The sequence below is a fragment of the Limanda limanda genome, chromosome 12, assembly GCF_963576545.1.
Source record: "Limanda limanda chromosome 12, fLimLim1.1, whole genome shotgun sequence".
NCBI classification, from domain to species: domain Eukaryota; kingdom Metazoa; phylum Chordata; class Actinopteri; order Pleuronectiformes; family Pleuronectidae; genus Limanda; species Limanda limanda.
Window position 1 is genome coordinate 11,648,481 of NC_083647.1, and position 27,096 is coordinate 11,675,576.

General features: G+C 42.7%; 1 protein-coding gene across 1 annotated transcript; it reads right to left on the minus strand.

Annotated features, from left to right (window-relative positions):
* Window positions 1–50: 50 nt before the first annotated feature.
* eif2ak4 (eukaryotic translation initiation factor 2 alpha kinase 4) lies at window positions 51–25,175 on the minus strand. Its single transcript, XM_061082662.1, has 39 exons — window positions 24,813–25,175; window positions 24,606–24,721; window positions 23,200–23,302; window positions 22,929–23,102; window positions 22,374–22,454; window positions 22,124–22,275; window positions 21,908–22,008; window positions 21,648–21,805; window positions 21,029–21,567; window positions 19,996–20,111; window positions 19,258–19,412; window positions 18,736–19,169; window positions 18,583–18,655; window positions 18,411–18,494; window positions 18,208–18,330; window positions 18,029–18,133; window positions 17,598–17,661; window positions 17,417–17,496; window positions 17,155–17,256; window positions 17,014–17,064; window positions 16,670–16,906; window positions 13,609–13,684; window positions 13,113–13,234; window positions 12,776–12,825; window positions 12,175–12,343; window positions 11,458–11,574; window positions 11,252–11,317; window positions 10,996–11,166; window positions 10,779–10,913; window positions 10,315–10,422; window positions 9,835–9,963; window positions 7,112–7,198; window positions 6,785–6,897; window positions 6,638–6,696; window positions 6,081–6,184; window positions 5,373–5,441; window positions 4,474–4,518; window positions 3,443–3,558; window positions 51–482 (listed from the first exon to the last, which is right to left on the minus strand). The coding sequence occupies exons 1-39, from the start codon at window positions 24,948–24,950 to the stop codon at window positions 425–427; spliced, it is 4,980 nt and encodes a 1,659-aa protein (XP_060938645.1). The 5' UTR covers window positions 24,951–25,175; the 3' UTR covers window positions 51–424.
* Window positions 25,176–27,096: the final 1,921 nt, after the last annotated feature.

Consider the following 27,096-nt stretch of genomic DNA (forward strand, 5'->3'; position numbering starts at 1 on the left):
CTCAGAATGTTATCACCTGTGTAATACACAAAAGCCATCGAATCACAGCATGTGGAAAAGAAGTGATTTATTCCTGCTATCCACTTTGTAGCTAATTCAACATGTAAAACCCTTTCATACACATGACACATACTCCACAGTAAAAAGACCTTTCTCAAATTCCATAACTCTATTAAGGCAAAGTCCAATTAACGTCTCATTTTGAGACCACGAAACCCTGGAAAGTTTTGGGTTGTTGTGGTGTTTGGGATGAATAGTTTGGTTACTCCTGAATATGGTTTAAAAAGAAAAACTGTCTTTCCAAATGGAAAAGATATGAATCCAGTCTTCGAGCAGATTCTGCAGGTCCCACATTGAAAATTGGAGTCAACTGAGCCTTGAGCAAAGTGAGACGCGTCCCAGACGAGTGGAAAACCTCAGGCTTTCATAGGAGGATCTTGTAGAAGTCGTCCTTGTAGCTGTATAACACGACCACGGCCATCCTGCAAGAGGACAACATATGTCATTTCAAACATTTAAAACAATAATAAAAATCAAACAGAAAAAAACATTAGAAACTCCCTAATGCAACATCTCAAAAACAGGATAATAAAAATTCAGCCGGCCGGGTTTCCAAGATCTTAGATTTCTCCAGGATAACAGGTCAGTCCTGCTGAAATAACTCAAGATTCATCCCTGCCAAGAGCCCATGTCCAGAGAGTCCCAGAACACTCCCTACATAACCGAAATGTAAAGTCACTACATTCAAATTAAAAACATTTATTTACATTATCACATGAAATATTTGTTCTCTCCAGTTTTGAGCCAGTAGAACAGCTATAGTCCTGCTGGTTTGATCAGTCTGCTACTTTAGTCTAAACTGAAACATCTTGACAAACTATATGCATTCTCATTAAATTATTGGTTGATGTCATTTTGAATCTGGTCGCATCATCAGGTCAAACTTTCAATGTGTCCACTACTTTGGTTAATTACATGTATCGAGTTGTACTTTAGTTTTAGTGTTAGCATGCTAACCCCCTGGTATGAAGATGTTAAACAATATACCTTCAAAACATCAGAATGCAAATGCCATGTTTATGATATTTGGGAATTAGCACACCATTAAGTTTCTGACATGTAAACAGCATTGATGCCACAATCAAACATGGAAGCTGGGATTCTTCTAACTTGGCAAACCAAACGCATACGGTCACCTCACATCATCATCACCTCGTTCTAACCTCTGGCTAAATGTGGTCACATGACATCACAATTCCTTTAGAAGTTTCGTTCGGACTACTGGTGAGATGAAAAAAACATATGTCCCCTTTAATCCTGTGCGGTTTGAATGTGGTGAAACTAAATGCTAGGATGGCTGTGGACGATTAAGCCTTGTTCAAACTCTGCTGGAGACAGCAAGCAGGCAGCAGCTTGTAGTGGTGTTGTCGTGTTGGATTTGAGGACTTGCCCACCGAAGCTTTGGCTGAAAGCAGAGCTCGCTGACGAGGAAGCCCAGGGGATACGTTTAGTTTACGGCCTCGCTGCAGCCAGGTGACTGCATGGGCCCTATTCGCTCACTCATCTGGCCTCAATTGCCTGTGCCCCACATTTGATGAAAACAACCAAACAAACATATAAAAACTCATGCTGAATATATCCATTGTTGCCTCTATGACGCTCATTTATCAGCAGAGACTTTTCCCCCTAAACGGCAAATCAAACACACAGCAGAGACAGGAAATTAAAACCAACTGCTCTGGAGGGGGGTGGGAACGCAGAAGGAGAGGCTTTGATTTCTTTCTTTCTTTCTTTTTTCCTGGATACCATCTCATTCATGAAAGAGAAAATCCGTTGAATCCCTCACAGCTTTGCTCTCTATGGGCATTCACTGACATCACAACACTAGAAGCACAAACACTGAGGATTTAGCCTGAGATAAAAAAAAAAAAACATTCCATGGGGGGCTTGCAAATTAGTAACCGCTCCATCCACAACCACAGTAGTGGACAACGTTAACCTACCCCCCCCACCTGCAATACAAACTCAGTGTCACTCAACTGATGAGTTACGACGGAGACAAGAGGAGACCAAAGAAGGAAAATCCTTCTCTAGATTTCTCCTCAGGAAAGAGGATCAGCTGAGGATTTAATGTTCTGCAAGGCAGTAGTTATCTGTCTAACAGCTCTCTCTTTGAAACAGGCTGACTGTCACTGTTACACCTGGAGTGTGTGGGATTGGTCGGAAGATTGAAGTTGAGCAGCTGCCCATGAAAGGAAGTCTGCCTCTTTTACCTTTTTGTCAAACTGCTCTATAATGTGTTCCACTGTTAGCCTCAGGCTTCATTTGATAAAAAATATTCAGTAGTGAATGGAAATAGTGGATGTGTCTCTGGATTAGTTTCTACGAGGGCTCCCACTGAGATGAGACGTCTGCAGCTGTTAAGAAAATATCTGTATAGTATCGAGTTGTTTTCCTGCTTGGGGGGGATTTCATGTAAAACATTTTACCCTAGAGACAAAGTTGAGCATGCGAAAGGGGAGATTTAAAACTATTCTAATCATATTGTTAGTAATTTTTACTGTTGGATTCTTGTCCTTTCCTGCATGTAAAACCTGTCGTCATTCCTAAAGTTCCACATTTTTAATTGTCTGACTTGATTTATTCACGTATTCTTACACATTGAAATAATCTTTTTCATTAATTATACCTCTGCAGGTCAGGATGTGATATAACTAAGTGATACACTGGGTCTGAAGGATACTCACATTGTTGAAAATGCTGCATGTATAAATAAAGCAAACACTTAGTATTAACAGACTTCTTTTCTAATGCACTGTAGATACACAATGTTATTAATGACACCTATAAACATGAAGCTAATTTGACTGCAGATTTTAGCCACATTAGCAGCGTGGTGCAGAGAGGCAATATAGGTTAGGGATGGACAACACAATAGCTCCCCATGAGTGAAGCCAAAACATCTTCATCACCCTCCTGATGGCTGTCTGCAGTGTATGTCATTAAACCTGACTTCGCCCATGATAAGAGATGGGACATCGATTTTAATTTGTGTTTTTGATGCTATGAAAATATAGTGATAAGTCACGATTGACAGCTGAGACTGACTTGCGATTGGTCGAGCATAATACCGCGGCTCCGCTCCACAGACTCTGGCTCCAAATGACATTACCAGCTCAAGATGGTGGCACCCGTAACTGGGATATTTTGGCTCTATTATTTTCTTTTTCCTTTTACAATTGGAGGAAATTACCGTGTGTCATCCATCTTTACTTATAGTCTATAGTATACATAGATGCTAAACAGCATTATTTTAATATGCAGATGTTAGGTATTACTCAGCATCAGACCTAACATGGTAGTAGACTCTTAATTCACTACCATTCTCTAATAAAACGATAGCTAACTTGAAACTGAGCCGGAATCCCACATGTTAAATTACCTTTTTGTCATTTTGTGATGGTGGATCTCATCACAGATGGACTTCAGGTAGCGCTGCTTCGGGAGACGGGACAGCAGAGTCTTCACGCTGCTGTTGAACTGCTCCTCACTGTCAAACTGGAGAGACGGCAGAGGTTCGAAAGAATAGTACGAGTAAAGGTCACGTGACAAAACGATGTTAAAACACACGTCAAACTCACTGAGAATTAACAAAACCCAATGCAGACTGGACTCTACGAAACGGCCTCACAAGCTGTGAACATGTTTGTTCAGACCAACACAAGAAAACAGACTGCATTCTGTAAGAGTGAATCGTTTTTCATCTAGAGCCTCGCAGTATATTTTCGCATGTCAAGAGCAGCCGAGCAGTGAAGCAACAAAGCTACAGTGGGTTTATAGATTTCTTTGGTTCCTTGTGTGACTTGGGGTAATTTGACGTATTCGAAACAGGCCTTTCCTGCACGCCTGCATATACACACACTGGGTATTGTCATGTGTTTTATACACTAAATGCGTTTTCCTTGACATGTGCTGCGAGGCGCTGACCACCTCTGTATAGGCGGCCCTTTCATTTTACAGAGTGGAGGCTTTTGCTTATATAACAGCAGTGTTAGGAGCATTTTTCCAGCTTCCTTCGTGTTTCTTAGCACAATATAATTAAAGTCTTATTTTTACCCGACGTTGAGAGGGACCCGCGTTTTTACGAGTGCAGTCAGAAGTTTGGAATGTGAATATTAACACCTCTTAAGTGTGCGTTTTGTTAACCGTATTGCGTGGCTGACGCATGTGTGAGTCTTTTTTAAAAGGAGTGAAAGCTCTGTAACAGGCCTGGGGTGTTCCCTCGCTGCACTCCTCATCAGTCAGGACTGTGGGGAAGCAGACGGGATCCCCTCTTCCTGTCTCAAGTCCTGACTTCTATTGGCTGTTCTTTCCACTGCTCCGCCGCCAACCCCCCCTGCCTCCAACCCTTCATTGTTATGCAGCCGTTTATTAACTCTGCGGTGTTCTTGATAAAGCCAGTGGGGGACTGACCTCCAGAGACAGGAAGTTGATCAGCGTTTCCTTCTGCAGATCCACCTGTGGGATAAAACAGAAAAAAGACAATGGAGCCTTACTTTCTGTGCAACAATTCCACAAACGTCACAGAGGAATACTCCTTTCACCACAAAACATCCACCGTTGCCAAACAGGCCGCGTAATTCTTTCGGCACACACAAACCACTCCTGCGTCAGAAAATTACCTTTAATTCCACTTTCACAAGGCTCTCAGCAGGCCTGAAAGCACTCCATGTCCCCTTTCCAGGAAGGGACTAATGGGCTTTATCACTGGAAACTGAAGGCTGCTGTGTTCCAGTGAGGCTGCTTAATTATCACGCTGCTGTCATACGCAAAAAGAATTACAGGCCCGTGTACCTGCCGACCGCTATCAAGGTGATTATGCCTGTATTTATAACTCAGATTTATTGTTGCTTTTCCTGATGCAATCCAGACTCCCAGCAGGGATGACAAATGTATTTGGAAAATGCGGCAATATGGCAAAAAAAGGGGACAAGCAGGGATTATTTACTTTGAGAGTATCTGGCCATAAATCTACAACGCCACCACAAATAAACGTGACATGGTAGCCATTTACATCCCAAAAAACTGACACACTGGCTGCCTTCTGTTTAGTGTTCATTGTTCTGTAGCGACTGGAGTGAATTCACAGCCATCTTACCCCCGGCAGGGCATTTTACCAACAAGGCAAATAACTATATAAGGGCTGCTCCAAGTGATGTTTACTGTTTTAGCCATGCAAAGCTCATTCCTCGCTCTGTGATTTCACACATGAATTCAGGAGATAAGGTGGGAGAGCAAAGAAAAAAAAAAGAAAACTCTAAAGCTTGGGAGGGATTGGGAGGGATAACGGGGTAAACAAACAAATGACTTACCGCCAGAACCTCAATGTCATTGCTCTTGTTCTGCAAATTGCTACCAAGGTTCTGTAATCTGGTTTGGATCTGAGAGAGAGAGAGGGATGTAGAGAGAAACAAGGGAAAAGGGTGGAGGAAAATATGAATTGTTTCTTTATCAAAATAAAACAGCAGGGAAAAGAAATGAATATTCACATGAAGTCATTTAAAAAGCAAACAGCTTGTCTCAACTTTCAGGCGCATTATTGTTAACGTTTTAAGATAAGTGTTGTGATGAGGCAGTTAGTTATGATGATAAAAGGTGAGGGTCAGTGAGTGTCCTTACAACCACAGAAGCTGCTTCAATGTGTCCCAGGACCCAGTTGCATTCACACAGGCAACTGAATGTGGTCAGGACACCTTCTATTGTGGTCTGAGCGATCGGATGTTAAGACGCATCAGGGATGCAGTTGGGTGCGTTCACACATTTACTGTCCACTCGTGATTGGATCTCGCAGGATGAATGTTAAAACCACATCCAAGACCAAGAAGGCCAAGACCAACTAGTGTGAGTTTTTGCACAGCTGAGTGTTAGATCCCGGGCCAGGTGCGGTCACGTTGGCTGAGCTATTTACTTGATCTTTTTACACTACATGTGCCTATAAGGTCATACTTGGTTAGTTTTATCTCAGGTTGATCGGGTCTAGACAGAAAATTGCAGCCCAAACCGTTGTGTGCGTCACTGACCTGAGTCTCATAGCGTCGTCTAGCATTGGAGGAAACCTTGTCCGGGCTGATGACGTTCACATTCATGTTCATGGTGCAGCTGCTCCCATGTTGCTCTGAAGAGCCTGGAGACAAAAATGCCACATTTAATCCAACTATACAGCTTCTTACATGATAATTAAAACAATAATTAACAGACAATCACACCTCAAAGTCCCTATGACTATGAAAACTGCTTTTATTGGCTGTTGCTCCTGTTGTGGCTACCTGTGTGTTTGTGCCAGAAGTGGTGTGACATTTAACACTTCTTTGATTTCTTCGTCACACTGCGCAACAAACTGCTTCGATGCCAGAGGGGCAGTCCTACTGTACAGATAGCACATTCATTACAGAACCCTGACTCATAATCTAACACTCAAACTACGTGCAGCACTATGGTGGAGTCACGGCACGACTGTACGAACAGAGGTGTGACTGTTTTCGTGCTACAGTACGGCTTTTAGGTTAAACAAATACCGCACATAGGAGCCGACTGTAAGGACGTAAAGCTGCTGATCGGGCGGAGCTGAATACAGTACCTGTGGTGTTGAGCAGGGATCCTTTGGGGTTCTGGAGAGACATGCTTTCAGGGGTTTCTCTGCAGGAGCACAAGGACGACACTTACAAGAACGACCTCTTTCACACCGCTCACAGAAATCTGAGATTTAAGTCAAAAACTTCTTTACCTGAGGTTTCTCTCCTCAGAGAATTTGTTCCGACATTTCTGAATGATGTGGTCCACCAAGTCCGACTCAGGGATACGCTTCTCCGACTGCCTGTCCCTCTCAAAGGATTTTACCTGAAGACAGAAAACGACTTTTACACAAGTTCCTGCTCAACTTTCCCATAATTCCCTCTTATTAAAAGGTTTGGAAAGCAGAAGGATTTGAAACGCTATCAGAAAGGTTCAGAGTTTGAGCTTCTGAACTCTCGCTGTTAAAAGACAAATTTCAAACCTTAGAATTTCTAGATAAGATTGAGCGATAATTGGCTGTGTCGAATGACTGCTTTACCTTCACATAGCTTCCTTCCTTGTCAGACACCAGGACCATGCAGGTGATGCCAGCCAGCTTGCAGTGGTCGAACAACGTCTCCTGAGACTGAAAACACACAACAACAAAACGATGAATTACTAACACACACTTTGAATAGCATCTTTACAGTAATAACACATTTAAACACAGGAACCACGATGGAATTCGATTATCTGGCTTATCAAAGAACTGGATTCATGAGAATTTGAAACTAGTTCTTAAAAGCATTCCTTCAGCTAAAACTATGATCGCCCTTAGTAGAATGCGTACCTCAGTCAAGGCCCTTAGTGTCCCTTACATGCAAACAAGCTGCATCTAATTCCACACACTTTTTTCATCAAGATAAATGAATTATTCCAAGGGAAAACAGTGAAAGTTTTGAAAATCACAATGTGAAAAGTGCTAAAAAATAAATCCTGGATCAGAACCAAAAAGTTATTGGTTCTTACCTGACCCATTCCACATCCTTCAACCAAGTTTTGTGGAAATCTTTCAGTTGTTTTTGCTTAAAACCAACCAACAAACATATGGACAGAGGTTAAAATATAACAAGCCACAGGGATTTTATAATTTAAGCATCACAGTTGTTTGTGACTCTTCTGATCACTTAAAGAGTTTGGCAGAAAAGGCCTGGTTGAGAAAAAAAAAATCCCTTAAAGTGTGAAGGTAGGAAAACTAGTTTTAGAGAGAAATTCCTCTACAGCAGCAGTTATGCCGTTTTAAAACAGTTTCGATTGGAATTGAAGAGAGTGCACTATGCCAAGACTCGTGGGATGCATTACATTATGACAGTGTGCATGTATATACGTTAGTGTCAGCTCAATTTATCCTCATTACCTTCACTTTGGCTCCTCTGCTAGACGAGCAAACAGTGGCACAGAACAAACCCCCTCATTTAAGCCTCAAGATTTCCTATTTCTTACAACTTTCTCAGTGACAGATCAAATTATGTCAAAGGGAAGTCACTGCCTCCAGGGCAACGGGCAGCTCTGGGCCGCGCGCCTTCGCTGACCACATGTGGTCGAGGTTTTGCCATATTTGGCTAATAAAAGCGCAAAAGAGTGGAACCGTCTCCTAAGGATGAAATAAAGCTGCGGATTTGTTCTTTAAAGAGGCCAACATGTGAACGGCATTAACAAAAAGTCAAAGGAGGAGGTCCGAACAAGGCGTTCTGACCATCTTGCCACTGGACGAGACACTGACCTGCTAAATAATCAACAAACACACGCACACACACGCACGCACGCACGCGCTCTTGGAAATGTTTTAAACTTAGCGCTGCTTGTTTTCAGCCAAACCCAACCCTTCCTAATTACTTCTAAGGATCCAGGGGAACGGAAGGCAGGCAATCACGTTGGTCCTGGGCCAGAGCAAAAGACAATGAAGCCCATTAAAGCAAATTCTTACCCACTGCAGGAGTGGAAAGTTAAAACAACAAGAGGTCATAAAGACTAAAGGAGGAAAAAACAAGAGGCATAAAAATGTGGGCAGAGGGCCATATGACAGGGCGGGTGTTTCACACAGACACGCACAAACAGGCCCGACACGAGTTTGTCACATAAACACAGTGAATGTGACAGAGGCCTGGCATCTGGAGCTCTACACCAGAGGATAAATGACTTCACTCTGATGGGACTGATCACAGCCTGGTTGTTGAGCAAACATGACTAAATTAAATTACTTTGTTTGAAACAGATGATGTTGTGTTGTCACATCAAGCCTCTATCAAACATAAGTGCAGCTCTTTTTCTGAGATTTTCACTATTTCTAATACTTTCAGGATTAATCTGTTGATGAAAGACAAGGGCCTTTTTCCTCAGGACTGATGCCAGGTGTGGCGTGTCCTCTGTAGGTGGGATGGGGTTACTACAGTATGGGAGGGGGGGGGGGGACCAATTTTACACCCCAATGGTTGACTCCAATAGTCTATCTACAAAAACTGAGTTTAAATATGCAACAAACACAAGGGCTGTGCTATATAATAATTAGTTTATGAAAACATACTCAATGAAACCCTTCTGCTTGAACTGCGACATACAGTTTCTCCTCTACCTGCGTCCTGTGGTGATTCTTCTCTTCTCAAAGTTCTTTGAAAAACAGAAGGGAAGTAATGTTCTAAGAAGAGAGCTTTGCTTCCTTTAGCTGAGATATATTTAGCCTTAATGACTCTTACTTAACTAGGTTGAGGTTGTTTTTATGCATTTTTTCTGTGTTATTGCTTATATACATGTTGACCTTTAAATTGAGTTTCAATTTTCTGTGTCCAAACCCGACCCCAGCCTGATGTTCTGTGGAGAGTCCGGCTAACTAGATCGAACCCAACACAAAGCCATTGCAAACACCATTTCAAAATAATATGTCAGAACCAGGACAGGTCCCAACAGGCTTGGGTCAGGTATCCAAACCATCTCTAACACAAATGTAGCGCCATCTTTGGGCCAATTACTAACAGGACAAATAAATATTTATAAAATAAAGAGTAGTACCGCTCGATAGTGCCAATGGTTTAACACAATTGCACCAAATGCTGGCAAGTGAAGATTTCTGCAAGAGAGCACATTATGGTGAATGAAACACAAAATTAAAATAAACCTATGTAACTCAGGAGAGCACCTTCAAATCAAAACTGACTCGATTAGGGTTTCCAGACTGAAACCTGTCAGACGGTGAATGCAGGACCACCAGGTTGCCGGGCCACTAACCTGTGACACATCGTAGGCAATGTCCGCAGAGATACCGGTGCTCCACAGCCTCTGCACGACGCTGATGGCTTTGAGCATTGAAGAATGTCCCACTGGGACCACAAGGGCGTCGCAGGAGCTCACAGAAGGCTGATGTAAAACAGAAAATGTATAAAGAACAGTATTAAACACTGAAAGGTTATTGAAAATGAAGATCAGATAAGATCTGTAATAAATATGGTGTTTCAGTGCTTTTCTCTGTTTTAAGACAATGTGCAGTACTCAGGGCCCATCATTTCATATTCTGAATCTGAACCTCCAGGAATAACTCCACGGCGTCAAGAGATACAGTGATCATAGTTATTAGCATGTTTCTAAAAGTGGCTGTGTGGCGGCCGACTGCTGTAATAAGGCATCATTAAATATGAAACTCTTGTCTGCTGCTCCTGCATTACAATAATCAGGGATGTCAGAGCTCTGGTGTGTGTGTGTCTCCCTCACTGGCTCTTCCATGTTGGCTATAGCAGCGCAGACTTTGTCCAGAGCCAAACTGGCCCCTACTGCAGAAGGGACTGGTACTGTGGAGGCTGGTCCTCGGAACTCCAGGATCTAACGGCAGAGAGAACAACACATATAAATTTGCCACATAGAATGAATCACCAACACTTGCATCATGTGGAATTAATGTAAAACAGACTAAATGTATTAGTCTTAACATGAAGAATGTAGAGCTCCACCAATGCCAATAGGGAGTAAAAAAACGTGTATATTTTATTTTTAATTAGGAATGTTTGAAGACAGCAAACCCTCAAGAATAAGATATTGAGGCATCATTATTATCAAGAACCACAAAACCAAACAAAAAATGTCATATTGGTGCATATCGATAGACAGAGACACAGATACTGATATTCCCATATCGGCTCATATCTGTGTGGAATGTGGCAAATGACTGTAAAACCCACCAAGTGGTCATAGCGTCCTCCAGCAGCAACGATATCTGGTACAGTTTTCTTGCGTTTCCTGATGAAAGCCACAAACTGGAAGACGACCCCAGAGTGGTGCTGCATCTTGTACACCAAGCCCAAGTTGACCACCACCTATAGAGGGAATACATCCACGTTAAAATGGAGAGAAAATGAAAACACTGGCTCTTCTTATAAACATCTGAGTTAAAATCACCTGCAGTTTAACTCCCAGTCTATGCAGCAGCACCGTGAGCTCCTCCAGGTCCTTGAGGGCCTGTTTGGCCAGCAGGGTGACGGCAGTCTTCTGTTTGGTGAGTGGCATCAGCTGTGGCAGCAGGTCCTGCAGGTTTCCCTTCAGCTCGATGTACTTGTAGAGAGTCTGCAACTGGAGGCGACAGAGAAGGAGGGTCGTTGATGCTTATAAGCAACTACGAGTGATTGATTTAATAGAAAGTTCCGTGGACACCTACGCTGTTTATCGGTAATGAGAAGTTGCAGAACTTTGCCTCCACCTCCCGTCTAGTCAGCTTTTCACCCTGAGGGAAAGAAAATATGATAGAAAGGTTATATTGCCATATTTGGGGAAAAAACACAACTGTAAATGTTCAAAGCAGGATATCAGTAACAGAAACGCTATGTGTATAACATCTGTGATGCATGTGTGACCTGCACTGACCATGGCGTCACACAGTATGTTGGAGGCCTGGGTCAGTTTGTCCTCGGGGACTCCGCTGTGCAGAAGGATGGCCTTCAACATGCTGGTGTGGTTCAGGTAAATATTATAGTTCCTTTCCTACGGTCGAAAACACACAGAAACACACCTTTAACCCTTTCAGCTGCAATTACTGTCAAAACCAAGAGCCCTACTGTATGATGAGCACCTCAGTGAATAATGACTGCTGTGTCCCGCTGCCCTCTCATTCTGTCCCGCTCACATATTATTAAAAGCTTTCACAAAAGGTAGCCGGGATGTGGAGAGGATCTACGAGGGATAAACTACAGATCCGACCCAAGGTTGAGTGGGTTCATGCGACATGCAGAGGAATTCTGCGTCTGGAGACTGACGCAGCATCGGGACATGTGCACAGGAAATGGTTTGTACTGGGGAGTCAGGGAAGGAAGTGGACAGCGCTGCCCATACCAGATTTACTGTGTCAATAATAAATACAGTGTAAATCTGTCATGCTTATGCATACTTTGGTATGTTAGGAATGTGAGTGGGAAGTGAAATGGGGAAAAAACAACAGCCCAGGTTGCAATGAAGGAATCTGTAGGAAATAACTGAACAATGACGCATCCACACTGCGAGTGTGAAATGAAGACAAGTCAGCGTAGCATAAACTCAAGTCAGCTCACTGGACCATTTCAAGTACAAACAGTTCACATGTGTAACCTGAAGTGCAGGGAATTCCTGGACTATTTCAGAGATGGCGTAGATGGTCTCAGCATCAGGGAGCAAGCTGTTGGTGACGGGCGTGATGATATCAAAGGCACACTCCAGCAGCTCCCTGGGGTGAGCACGATCCAGCTTCCTGGAGCGGAACACGCGTTCAATGCTGTACCTGGAGCAAAATGTGGAGAAACAAACGTGCAGTTTATTCCAATAGGCGCGTCAGGTTTTCCAAAAGATACACGGATCACTTTTGATAGACGTTTTAGGTCATGATCTTGGTATTCACTTAATTCAAAGCAAGCTCACACAACTGGAGTAAATTTACTTGTCAGGGATTTTTGTTCAGCCAGCCATCAGGGGTCGACAGCTGGCTGAGATGTTTGTGGCTCCACGTTTGGGGAGCTGTCATGTCCTCAATCTTTACATGCAGTCTTGGGTTTAAACCATTTAACAGACAGTGGAATTTATAAGTTACTAATAAGTAATTTAAAATAACTTGTTTGCTTGGTAATTTGCAGAGGACTTTGTTTTGACTTTATTATCCCTGATGGATCAGCAAGGCCTTGTTTGCATAAATATGTGTTGAATCACAGAACTTTACCGTTTCAGGTGCGTCACATTGTTGCGGGCGACAAATCTGGCAAACGGCATCTAAGGTGAAAAGAGAGTTTGAGACAAAGGGGACACTCGAATAATGACAGTGAAGTAGGTGGTGCATACAAGCCTGTAATCAATCACATTGTGGAAACAGCCATTTAGTCCTCAGGGTTTCCTGAACTAGCAGGATCTTAAGGCAGCTGCTGATTGCAGCCTCCCACTAGGTGTGCGTTTGCATTTGCCGATGCAAATAGTCTGATAATTAGTGTGTGTGTGCAAGCATGGACACGCACACCTGTGTGTGTGTGTGTTATTTGTATGCGAGTGTGTGTTGGGCTCACGTGAAGGTCGTAGGGCAGCGTAACCAGCATTCCACTGTGGTCCATGAAGCAGGCGAGCTCGCTGCCATCATACAGCTTCCTGTTCCTGGGGAGGAGCAGCGGTGTCTGGAGACGCACCGCACCTGAAGACAAACACTGTGTATCACTGCAACATTTGCATAAGATAACATGACCCTCACCCGAGAAGAACCGGTGCATGTGAGCAGATACAAAGCCGGGATAAATAAATAAGTACAGCTGGACATCATCAGCAGCGTGCACGAAAATAACCCTCGCACCTGCACAGAATTTGCGCTGCCCAACAGTGCACTTATTGTTTGCTGCCTCTCACTGGGGCAGATGTTGGGGTCCTGAAAAACTGGCTTCCAGCAGGTCAGGAGTCCAAGTGCTTCACAGTGGAGAGTCAACAAAGGCTCATATTCTCTCTCACACACCCACACACACACACACACACACACACACACACACACACACTAAACAAGCATAGTGTACTCACCATGCTTCTTGAAGATCCTGGTGATTGTTTCAAACACATGCTGCTGCAATTTGGCGGCGTTCAAGCTGAAGCTGCCCTGAAGGGAGACCAAACAAGCAGTCTCTGTTAGGGATCAGGAGACATCGATTAAGCACTAACAGGCCTTCTGCAGCTCCGTTGTGTACAGAGGAGATGAGAGAAGAAGCATGGAGGGGTTGGTGCACCCATTCATATGTCTGCAGTGACATCTAGAGGTAGAGCTTGGTAACCGTTGGGCATAACCCAGATCATGTTAAAACTGAGATTATTGAGCAGAAGTTTGACTTCTAATAACTTTTAAAACTAAATTTCTTTAGTATCATATTTTAGCAAAGAAGACATTGCTGTGGTGCACCCTTACCTGTCCCTCTATTGTGCCATATCAATTTACAGGGTATATGCAGCAATCCTGAGATTAAATTCAATACTTTTCAAGACCTTTTTCAAGACCCTTCTAATATTTTTCAAGACCCCAGCGCCACTAGGAGCTGTAACCGGTTACATCTACATATATCCCATCTGGATGCTGGATCATGATCTTGCTGGCTGCTGACCAGAGACTATGATTGTAGCAGAACTGCTTGACATATAGTTTTTAAGTTATCCTTCAAAATGTTAACCCTCATCAATGCTGCTAAAAACTTTAATTCCGATGATGTTTTCCTACACTTGACATCTGTTGCACTTGTGTCCTTCCTGGGAGACGGATCCCTCACATGTGGCTCTGAGGTTTCTACGTATTTTTACCCGTTAAAAGGGTTTTTAGTAGTTTTTCTTTACTCTTGCTGAGGGTTAAGGACAGAGGATTTCTCACCATGTTTAAGCCCTGTGAGACAAACTGTGATTTGTGAATATGGGCTATACAAATAAAATTTGATTGATTGATTGATTTACATCAGCGACACAATTGAGATTGCAAAATTAAATGAAGTTTGCCAGAACTTCTATGTAGCACTGCATCAACACAACAGAATTCAGATAGGCCGGGAGGGAATAAATCTCAAAATAATACATTGAGTTTCTAAGCCAAAAGGCATAATTTATTTAAAACAATAACATGCTCACTCACTCACTCACACATGCAAACAACAGTGTTTCCCACAGGATTTGTAGAGATCATGTTGGATGGACCCTGGACCCTCTTGGAAGAGGATATAGTACATTTTAAAGTAAAGATGCATCAATCTGGTCCACTTTGAGAGACAAATTAAAAGGCTGGATTGAATTTAATATGGCAGTCAGAATCTACTTGTGGTGTGAGAAACACTGCAAAGACACACTGAGCAGTAACTGGTTCAGTCAACTCTGCAATAGGCACTTTTATAATACTTTAAAGAATAAAACTATTTTGCAGCATAAATAACACAAATCAGATCAACATATTCACTGATATAATGCTACAACTTTCTCAAAAAGAGCCACCATGTGGCATGTCTTTAGTGCAACAAAGTGTTTAACTGACAACTAGTCTGGTATCTCACCTGAAGGAAATTACAATCTGCGCTATTCTCCCAGTATTATGATATAATAACAGAACTCAAAATTGTACGTGTGTAAACTTTGAACATGGACGAAACTAACTGAGCTGTGGTAGTGCTCACTCCTTACAAATATGATTCATTGGACGTGAGAGAGGTGTTTTACTGTTGTGTCGAGACACCACAACCCTTGTGCACGCGGCCGTGGCGTGGCGACGTCACTGACGTCTGTACAAGTTGAAGTGGTGACAACTGAACTGAGTTAACGTTAGCAACGCTAGCAGTTAGTTACTAGCTTCAGCTTTCGTACTCGTACTGGGTCGTGTAACAACGTTAACCGAGGGAGTTGTTGCCCAATGCTCGATGGACAACCGCTGTCTGCGTGCCGCAGCGGATTCGTGGCTAGCGCCTTGCATCTGTGACTGACCGGAGAGCATTGATCCCCATTGAAGCTACACTCGCTTTCTTCCTACAGACCAAACAGTAGCCTCCCGGTCACTCCCAGCGACGGGCTTCAGCCAGGGCTTGAACTGCTCGTGTTCCAGCCACAACCCCGTGAATTTACACGTACCCATTGCAGCAATATAAATAATGTGTGGCTTACTGTTCGCAGCTAGCCGTCCTCTACATGGAAGATTCAACGACTCGTGCTATTCGCGCTGTGGTCTCGCGCTCGAGCCCCGTTTGAACGCAAGGTATTTTTTTGTTGCGTTGTCGTGAGGACTAGAATAAGTGAATTCACATAAACTTTTAACAACTTTTGACAAATGTGCTATTGACATCGAGAAAACAACACATTTGTAAGCTATTTTATTTAGTGGCTTTATTGTGGAAGGTTGATGTGTAGTTCCTGTTATAAGCAAGGTGCTGGTGGGACTCTTATTTTGAAGGGGGGTTCTAACGGAAGGGGGTGTTGTCCAGAGAGAAGTGCGAAGGAAAATATACGGGTGCGATCTCCCGATTAAATAACCATCTCTCGTGTCACTTTTCGGCTGAGGCCTGACAGTATAAGAGGAAAAAACCATCGGCTACACAGAGTCTTGAATTCGAAAATGATTCAAGACTTTTTAATACTTTTCAAGGGTCTTGATTTTCCCTAAATTTATATATCACCTTTTAATACTTTTCAAGACCCCGCGGATACCCTGATTTAGATTCTGCTCTTGAATGAGATTCAAAGTTTACATTTTTAATAATCCAGTTTTTGATACCAAAATAGAATTACCACGCTGTGGTTGTATGCCTCCGACAACCACTACAGTTTCTGGTACTTTTTTTCCAGATTCATATCAGATCACTATCACCTTTAACCACTGATATGTAATCACTGTATCTTTGAGTCCAAGTGAAATTCCCTCCATTCTTGATATCACATTCACAAGAAAAGGATGGACGGACAACCTGGCTATCGCCGGCAGGGAGGCATAGAAAGCACATGTGGTTGGTTAAACTAAATTTAAGAACCCATAACCGTCCTATCTCTACCACAACAGTATGGTCAAATGTAAAAACAATCAAACAAAATCTACTATCAATAGCACGGTCAACTCAAGTACCAGCCGTACCTTATGTAGATCAATGTCGTAGGTGAAGTCCATGACCGGTGAGGTGTTCTGAGAGAACAGCTGACCCACCATGGTGCGGTACCCCTTGCCGTTGATATTGGCCATGGTGTGCTGCAGCACCTCATGCAGCTCCGACTCCTCCATCTGAGGCGGAGGCAGCAGTTCACTCTTGAGCAGCTCCTGGGTGGTGGGCCGCAGGGCTGGGTCGTGGTTCAGCAGCCACTCTATCACCTTTCTCTGTCAGACAAGACAAAAGGAAACATAGGGACGTATTCTAATGTTAGACTGGAATTCAAGGGATGGGTAAAAGATGTTTACCAGTTGCGTGCTACCAACATCCCAACCTGTGTTCCCTGCTCATATGCAGTATAGTCCTCAGGAAAGAAGATGGGCTCCTGCATCATGAAAATACATGAGGTGAGTGAGAGGTCAGTTTAAAAGCCCAGAGCTTCTTAAATCACATCCAGTTGTGAAAATAGACGTACAACACGCAGCAGACTCAGGACAGAGATGCGCTCCGCCCCGGTGGTCATCGGCCTGTATGACATCTCGAAGAGGATGATTCCCAAACTGAAGAGGTCAACTTTCTGAGAACAGAAGGGATAAAAACGTTTAGTGGTGTTAACTAACAATAACAAGCAAAATTCACACAGAGGCAACCACACAAGGTTTAATTATATTGTATACACCCAGGTTAGTGTGTGGTTATCAACTGAAGCAGTGAAGAAAATCTTAATTTCAAATTACTTGGTTGTAGGTGGCTTTAGTATTTCCTTGAACCTCTGGACTGACGTAGAGGGCAGTGCCAACCATGCCGGTCATGTTACCTGGAGACAGATGCAAAAGTAACACAAAGTGCTGAAACACACATGTCAGACAACACAGTAATCAAAGGTTAGTGTTTTGTGAAAATGTTCAAGCTCTGCACCTGTTGGGTCCGGTTTGGCCATCGCTGCAGAGCCGATCTCCTCCACTTCACATTTACCTGCCGCCTGAGACACAGTTACAGTTTTTAGAACACAGGTTTATAACATGTTCAACACTGGTTGTATGCATCTTTGCACAGCAGCTAAGGGCTACAGTTTAGATAGAGGACCTGCACAGTTTCAATACTTTGCAAACCAATCCTTCACATTAACACATTAACTTATATGAGCCTGAATACACTGACGGGGAACTACATCTTAAGGATAGTGAGGTGGCACCAGGCTGTGAGGGATAGCAGTGTAGAGACGCCCCCTACAGTGGACAATTGGTCATGCCGCTGTAGTAAATATGCACCGATGGAAACAGAAGAGGACGGACAGTGTTACAGCAAATTCCACCACAGCCACGGAGGAAGTTGCGGCACCTACATACCACGTTAGCAGGATGGTCTGTAGCCAGGCCAAAGTCTCCGATCTTCACATGGTCCTGCGAGTCAAGGAAGATGTTGACAGGCTTCAAATCCCTGTGAATCATCCCCTGATGGGAAAGAAATGGAAAGAGATCAGCCTGGTCATGAAAATCCTGATGTTACTGTTGCTGATGGTCTGTACCTGCTCGTGGATGTAAGCCAGGCCGTCTAGTATTTCCCTGAACAGCCTCCATAACCGAGTCTGGTCCTCATGCAGGCCGCGATCTATTGTGGTTCTTAAAGTGCTTTTTTCACAGTATTCCATCTGCCAGGAAGTGAAAAAGTAAGTTTTTGGTAGTTCAGAGACCTCTAGTGGTTCAAGTTGAGGATGGAGGTGAAGCTTACTTGTATGTACAGGTAATGTGCTATTTGGGGAGGTTGATCTGAATCTGTGCTCTCTGTTGTGTCGGTCACTGGCCTTGACTGAAGCTGAGGAAACACACAAATATATTTTTTTACACAAATAAAAACTCAACCAAAGACAAACAAATAAATAACTAGCTGTCAATATTCAAACCTGTGACGTCTCGTCTGTGCTTTCGCCCCCATTGTCAAAGATGATGTCACTCCCCGAGTCACTATCTTTCGGCCTGAACGCAGATAGAAAATCATAATAATAAGTGATGTATTGAGTTGGAGAAACTCTCGCCAATGAATTAAAAATACTTACAAATAAAAAGAACCAAACACATTTTCTTCATCATCATCATCCTCATCATCGCTAGACTGGTGTCCACCACACATGGCGCTGGTGGACTTCTCGATGGAGGTGGACCACTCCACAGAGCTGGACAGGGCTGGAGGTGGAGCTATATCCTCTGCGTTGTCTGGGAAGCCGAGTTCATTGAGGAGCCGCGGAGGATCTTTGCCTTGAGGAAGCTTGTCGGCTGTGCTCTGAGGCTCTGAGCTGTCAGTGTTGCTCAGCACCCCTAAGGTGGGCTTCTCATGCCGCTCGATCCACGCGTTGTAGTAGCGCACAATATTCTCATGGTTTAGCCGCGAGAGCAGCGTCACCTCTCCTTTGATTCGTCTGAACTGCTTGCTGGCTGGGTTGACCTGGATGCGCTTCACAGCGTAGTTACAGCCGTCCAATTTGTTCTGAACCTGGAGGAGCAATGGAAAGTGGACACTAACAAACCATGGCCAGCTTTTCTAATCAGTAAAGATAATTGTATGAAATAAAGGTGTGAACCTTGATCACAGCACCAAAAGCTCCTTTTCCCAGAAGTTGCAGCTCCTCAAACTCATCAAAGTAGCGCGAAAACTGCCGCTGCACACCGGAGATGAACAGGTGGTCGAGGATGTGACTCTGCGGGATGACCGACGACGCAAAGTCCAAAGCAAGATCTGAGACGACAAACCAAAAAACATTGCATGTGAACTATTCGATTTTCTCTGTCGGATTGATTTTTGTACCAAAACTATCCTTTCAGATCTTAACCATTTGTCTATTGTGTCATGTGCTCATTATGATTTGTACAACTATGTAATATCATTTGTTTTGGGAATCTACACCGACTGAGAACTCTGATTGTTGTAAAAATATACATCAAACCTGCATTAAATACTGAAATACTAAAGATTAATGAATTTATTTGTTAATTGGCCAGCAGAAATTTTACTGTGAGGTAATCCTGAATCCAACAACAATGTTGTCCCAATCATGTTTTAAATATAAGCTAACAGAACACATCACTATCTTTCACTGTGTGCTTTAGAGGCTACATTGGAAATCAAAAATCAGAAAAACAGATGAATCAAAAGGTTATGAAAACAATTACCTGCAGCTCTAATAAATACCATCTCAATTAATTTGGTTTTATATAAACCTGTACTCTACTTGTTTGTTGACTCAAGTCTCGTTCAGTCAAAGTGTTTCTCTAATATTCTGTCCATGTACATATTGGACATGATGTGACGTGTGTATCACCTTCTGAACTGGCGTCCTGGCACTGAGGCAGGGTTTTGGGTGACGGAGGCTTGAGGAAGGAGTGGTCCAGCAGCTGCTGGGGCGTCCAGCGGTCAGCATCATTCAGGCACACGCACCTAGAACACAGAGACAAACGCAATATAATGGTTCTGCTGTACTGTAAAATACATGGTATGTGCTGAGCTGGAAACAAATCCAGTCAGCTGTGCTGATCCACACAGAGCTGTTCACCACACAAAGGAAAAGGTCTGATGATCTAAAATGAACCCAACAAGTTACATGAAACCTCTCTTGCTATTAAACTTATGGATGAAATTACTTAATCTAAAAACTATTTTAAACAGCCCCAGAGATATTAGCAGACAGGCAGCCTATAAACACTACGACCTAAAGGAACAAACAAGCATTTTTGCCTTTTTACAACAAATCACATATGCTTCATATTACCGCTGCTCGCTTTCCAGATCATAATCATCAGCAGAGGGTTTTAAACTTTTTTATGTATTTGACCTTTTTCAAGGCACTAACTGATTTACTGTGCAATCTCTACGAACAGATGTTTGAATATATAGAATCTGTAGGTAAAGGACAGGATTTTGGGGCCGGAATCTTTCAGGTATTCGCTTGTAGTGTGAACATGACTATGTCTATTTTGAAAGTTATAATTGCTCAAAGTAATTTTTCAAGATAATATCACAAACGTGATGGTACCAGATTGTTAAATTTGGTTATTTATGCTCTCACATTGTTTAACATTGACACATTTTGTTGGTCCGACAAAACCCTTCACTCTGGGATATCATGTCACACATTTTTTTTAACGATTTAAGATGTTGTCTCACCCAATCAATTGATAAATAACTGACTGATGAATATGAAAATGACTACTAGTGAAAAATACATTTCCATTTCCACATAACTTGACTATCTGTGTGGGAGACAAACAACAACAGTGAGCTATGATTTACAGTAAATGTGCTTAAACTCCGGTATAGTTGATGAAGAAGGTGATGAGCCGGCCATCCATACGTACTTGTTGAGGAAGTCCTGGAAGTCATCATGCAGGGTCGTTGGTACCACCACTGGATACTCCTTCACTTCGTTCCCCTGACTCAGACCGAGCAGCATCAGCCCCAGGTTCCACACGTCCCCTTTCTTCCCCGTTTTCGTCGGCATCGCTGTATCCTCCGAGAAACGCACGCGGGCCTGCTCGAAGATGTCCTCTTTGCAGATATCGGCGAATCTCTTTGACAAGCTGTAATCGGTCAGTCGGACGTTGCCCTCGGAGTCCAGCAGCACGCTGGAGGCCCCCAGCTGCTTGTGGACGACAGAGTTGGAGTGAAGGTAGTCGAGTGCAGCCAGCAGCTGGGACGTGTAATGGCAGAGTTTATCCAGCGGGACCGGAGAGTGGTTGATCAGACTTTGGTTCAGGTTGACCCCGGAGACATGCTCCACCAGCAGGTTAACCACGAGGCAGTCCTCCTTCTCCATAGAGCTCAGCGCCATGTAGTGCACCAGGTTCGGGTGCTCCAGCCTCAGGAGGGAGTTGAACTCATTTTCTGCCCCATGGATCTACACAGGAGTTCAAGTGGATTTGTCAGTATTTTAAGCGAATATACTGATTATGATTTGACTGCTTCCTCTCTACTCGCCTGCTTTTTACAGTTGTCAATCTTTCCTTTCTCCTGGGTGGTGAAGAACTTGCCCATGTTCTTGTTCCAGCACAGTGACCACTCGTACATCACAGCAAAGTCTCCTGAGTTGGCCTCAAATCCATAATAAACGTGACGGCCGAGCCTCTCGCTTCCACCTGTCAGACACATGAACACACACAGACGTTACAAACAGCTCAGTGCGGCGACAGGAAGTCACTTTGACCCATCAAAGCTGAATGTTCTCAGTGAGCTCACACCTAAACTTTTCCCTCTGTGGACGACAAGCTCCCCGAATGTGCTGCTGTAGAAGTGAAGAAGCTCCTGTGAACGGTGGTTGTCTTCGTTGTTCGTGTCACGTCTGTTGAAACAAATAAACATTTACCCTTTATTATATTAAATTATCATAATAATATGTGTTCACCATATATAAAGCATCTTACTGTAGTTGGACTGGGTCAGTTAGCGCTGTTTACCTGTGGCGTGTGTTGGAGGTGGTGCGGCGGCGGTTGCTGCCTCCTTTCTTTGCTTCATAGAGTTCAGGTGCAGCTCCTCCTGGGCTCGGGGGGCTCCTCCCCAACAGGGGGGAGTTGGCAGGGACTGGCTGCTCAATGGTCTCAAGTCGCTCCTGTGAATGTTTACGTCACAGAAAAGGAACATTACAACCAAAAGCTTGTGCACTTTACTTGCTACTGGACAAAAGTAGAAATTGTGTGGCTCATGCACCTGTTTGGCAATTTCCTTTCTTCTCTTTTCCTCTCGCTTCTCCTCCTCTCGTCTTTGGATTTCAGCCATAATCTCTTTTTCCTGCAAGGATAAAAAATACCTGAGTCAACCTGTCAGTTGTCAAGGATTCAGTTATTTCAGAAAATACAAACATGGTTTGTGATACATCATGTAATCAATATTTATAAGTCAGAAAAATTAGAAATTATACAAACTAGATATTCTACCATTACCAATACTGAAAGTCTAAGAAAGGCAACCCAGTTAAAAATAACAACAACATTAATCGAATGACCATTTTTTTCATGTAGTACAAGTTTTATATTCTGCAGTTTTTGTGTGTGGTTAAATTAATAAAACTAAATATTAGATTCTTGGTTGCTCAGCTTTATGTTAATTCCATTGTCCATTAATATCCTAATTAAGAGAAGAAGAGATATTTACTGATCCTGTAAGAGTAACTTAAAGATCTTGACAAATCACTGAGAAATCAAATTAACGCACAACCCCTGATAAAACTTATCCAGCATGAATAACTCTGTGTTGCTTCTGTACCATCTCCTGCTCCTGCCTCCGTTGCTTGTCTATCTTCCGCTGCACCTCCTGGGCTTCTTTCTCCTGCTGCCTCCGCTGGTTCTTCAGCATCTCCTCGTGGAAGGAGCTTGACGGAGGCTTGTTGTGCTCACTCAGGAAGCCCTGGATATGGTCCGCTAGCTCGTAAATCATCACCTAGACGATTAGCAGGCACAGGAGGTAGCAGTTGTCTGTTTGCGCGTGTGTATATGTGTGTGTGTTTGTTTGTTTGTTTGTGTGTGTGCATCCTCACCTCCCCACATCGCACTGCTGCCAGCTTGTTGAGTTCACGATTCAGGGTCTCAAGGTTTTCGTTTGAGAGTCCTTTAGCATTCTGCAGCTCGAGCTCTGGAGGCCTGTTGGTGTTTCCCCAGGATTCTATGTTATACCTTAACACCACAACTCAATGACAACTAGTTAACACTGACATTACAATAAGAGCTCCACACTGATTGTGTTTTATTACCAACAGGCACATGGGACACTTATCCTGAAACATTAAAACCAGCAGGAAATATAAAGGATCTTTCTCATTTATTTCGTATCATGTGAGCTATTATAGATAAAACCAATAAATAAAGTACATTAAAATATAACTGAATTGTGCTCATTTGTTCAACCTTTAGTATTTAACAAGCGTTGGTCGTCTTTGCTGCAGCCACAAAAACCATCACTCTTAATTATGTCAATTTTTTCTTTCATTTATCCACCTTTTGGGGTTGGATTTACAGATTAGTATGTATTTATTCTCTTATCTGTCTGTCACAGGAGACAAATTATGTTTTACATACCAGAAAGAAAATAAGGTTCTAGATTCTAGAGCTAAATGGTTTGAACTGGGATATGCTGCTAACCTCATCAAAAGCCACTTAGATGCTTCAGAGAGGCTGATTTTTTTATCTTCTATTTTGAACATACCGTGGGACAGTCAGTAGTAGTATCACTTCCTGCATTGTATAGAAGCAGCATTTAACTATTTATAGCGAGAAGTATTTTTCGACAATCCTACTATTTTTTCACTCTACAAAATTCCAAAATCAGATACATTTCTCATGCATATTATTAAGGCAGGGCAATAACACAATAACTATTGGAATTTAATTCTTATCAATATCGACATAACATTCTAATGTATATTGTTTGCGTAAGCACGGTGAGGAGATACATAACTGATGGATGTCAGGTTTGTAAAACATGTTGCTATTCTCTGTTGATAAAGAGTTTAAAACTACAAACTTCACTAAGGAGCCACACTCAGTATGTTTCACTTTTAAGAAACAATTATGTGCTATTATTTGTGCTTATTATTAATAACGCTTGAAATGAAACTGATATCTTGATATAGTCGTTGGCCATATCGTCCAGCCCTACGCTTTTTTTTGCTTTTTGCTTTGGGAAAGGTAAAGAGAGATAAGAATCAGTATTGAGGATTATATGTAAATAAATGTAGAAACAAAGTTTATAAACACAAGTAGTTTTCCATCTGTCAGAATGTGGACTTGAACATGTGCTCTGCCTCATTCTAAATGTTTAGGAATCTGGAGAATTTGATAATTGATATTGAATTATAGTGAAGCAGACTTGTTCAGCTGAAGTGTGTCCTGGGGTAGCAGTGGGAAGCCAGTGGTAGCAGTGGGAGGTCAGGGGCTCGCTACTCACACGTCTGGATAAGTGGGGGGGCACTTGACCTGCAGCTCCACGGTCACGTGGCTCTCCTGCCCCGTGTTGAGCCCGTTGGGCCGCAGACAGAGGTGGACCTCTGGAGCTCTTTTAACCTGGGAGTGACGTCAGCCACAGTTAAACGCTGCTGTGTACACACGTCAACTTTCACAGCTAACCACAGGATGCTAACACCTCAAGCTTTACCTTCCACGGGTCCTTGTTCCGCAGATCCTGGAAGTCCTCCCCGAAGATAGAGGCGAGGGCCTCCAGCTCGTTCTCCTGCTGGACCGTGTGCTCCTCGGTCCCATCCTCGGCTGGAGCGGGTTGCTTCCGAGAGCTCATTCTCCTGCCTCGGCTACATGACAGTCAGTAGGTCGGTCCTCCTGCTCCTCCTGCTGCTCCTCCTGCTGCTCCTCCGGGGGCTGTCACCGTCTCACAGCCGTCTCTCTGCAGCAGGAAGCGGCTGCTGCTCCGCTGCTGACCCGGGTCTTCACAGAGTCACAGTTCAGCAGGAAACTCTCTAAACATCAAACTTCTCAAAACACAACACTGCTGCTCGGGACGCGTGGCTGCTGCCAACGGCCTGCGTACGTGCGTGGCGCAGGTGAAACGTCATCACGCTTCTTTCTCCAAAATGGCCTCTAGAGGGCAGAAAAGTGCCAAACGACCTAAACTGACTGACTGACTGTCATGTCAGAATCAGAATCAGAATGTATTTATTGCCAAGTAGGTTTACACCTGCCTGGAATTTGCTCTGGTTGTTGGTGCAAACAATGAACATAAAAACATGAAAACACAATAAATACAACACACATAAGAAAAAACAAAACAATATAAAAGATAAAAGATATAAAAAGTAAAGTAAAAAGTGAAATGCAAAATGCAAAACAGGAGAGCAATGTCAATTTGCAATATGCGATGTAATGCAATTTAATATAATATGTGTTAATGTAACACATCCTTGAGGTGTGGGATAAAAGTTCAAGCCAGATAGGGGGTCCCGGGCCTTGTTGATAAGGCCAACTGCAGCCGGGAAGAAGCTGGGCTTGTTGCGTGAGGTTTTGGTTGATCATCATTCTCACACACTTAAATTGACTTATTTACATTCAAGGATTTGATTTGACAGCTGACAATTGGTTTTGTTAATTTGTTTTTCTTATATGCTCTTTGTACACGCTGAATTGATAAGGTAAAAGAATACTTAACTACTTACTGTAAAGGTAAAACATAGCCAACTTGTGTATCTTATCATCTCTCTGTGATTCTGCACAATAAAACTTGGGTTTATTATCACGACCATTATGTTTTTCATTATTATATTGAATCATTTTAGCTCTTGCACTTGATTGCTGCTTATGATTATTGCTCATGTCCACACACGGGTCCACAGATACTCAATTTTGTTCAGCTGTATGATTTACAGATATGGCTGGAAACTTGAACTTAAAACCCATATTTTATCACATGAGATCATTATTACTGATACTTTTAATAATATAAAGAACTTTAGTGCTGTCCAAGTATCTGTTTTATTTACAGGGTAGTTTATGTATACTATTTTATAGGCTATTTTATATATTGTTAACTGTCATTTAACTATTTTGTGTTTTATAGACTAGTGATTTTAATGTACTGTAGATTGATGTGTCATTTAATAGGCTTGTTATAAATGGATCTATGATGCTGGTTATAATTATAGTTAAATATCTACAGTGCACTTATTGTAAGTTGCTTTGGATAAAAGCGTCAGCTAAATGAAATGTAATGTATTGTAATATAATGGTGTAAAAATTGAAAGTAAAGAAACTGTATTTTTTTAGTGATGCATTTGGTTATTTTTTGCATCAGTGAGAGGTCAAAGGTCAAGATTGATTAATATTGGGTCTACAATTGTAGATTGAACATACACACACACACACCAAAGGGCCATTTTGACCATGTTCTCAAAAATCTTGTAGTATAGTTCTTCTGCAGTACTACACGTGTTGTTCTCTTGGTATTACAGTGGATAGCAAACCTTGCAACATGCAGGGCATCAATTTGCAACATGCCACAAAGGCTCCGTTGAGCTGAGCCTCAAGAAGAACGACCTCACTGAGCCTTTGCATCTCATCAGGACACAAACTTGGCCTCTATACAACATAGGGTTGCAAAGGGGCGGAAACTTTCCGGTAAATTTCCCGAATCTTTCCGGAAACTTTCCATGGGAAGTTTAGCTCGAGAATTTGGGGAATTTTGAAAAAAAAAATAATACGCAAATTAAACGCTGAGCAATAAAAACATCATTCAAAACTCTATTTCAAAGATGTATGGAATGCAGCACACGCTGCATGTTGAATTTCAACCCTCCCATGTGCATTCTTCCATCACATGCACAGATAATTCCCAGCATCCTTCACACTACAGCAGAGCTACTGAGGCCTGCTGTAGTGTGCAGGACTAGTCAGGTAAGTTTCGATGATATTACTGGGGAAAATATATGAGCATG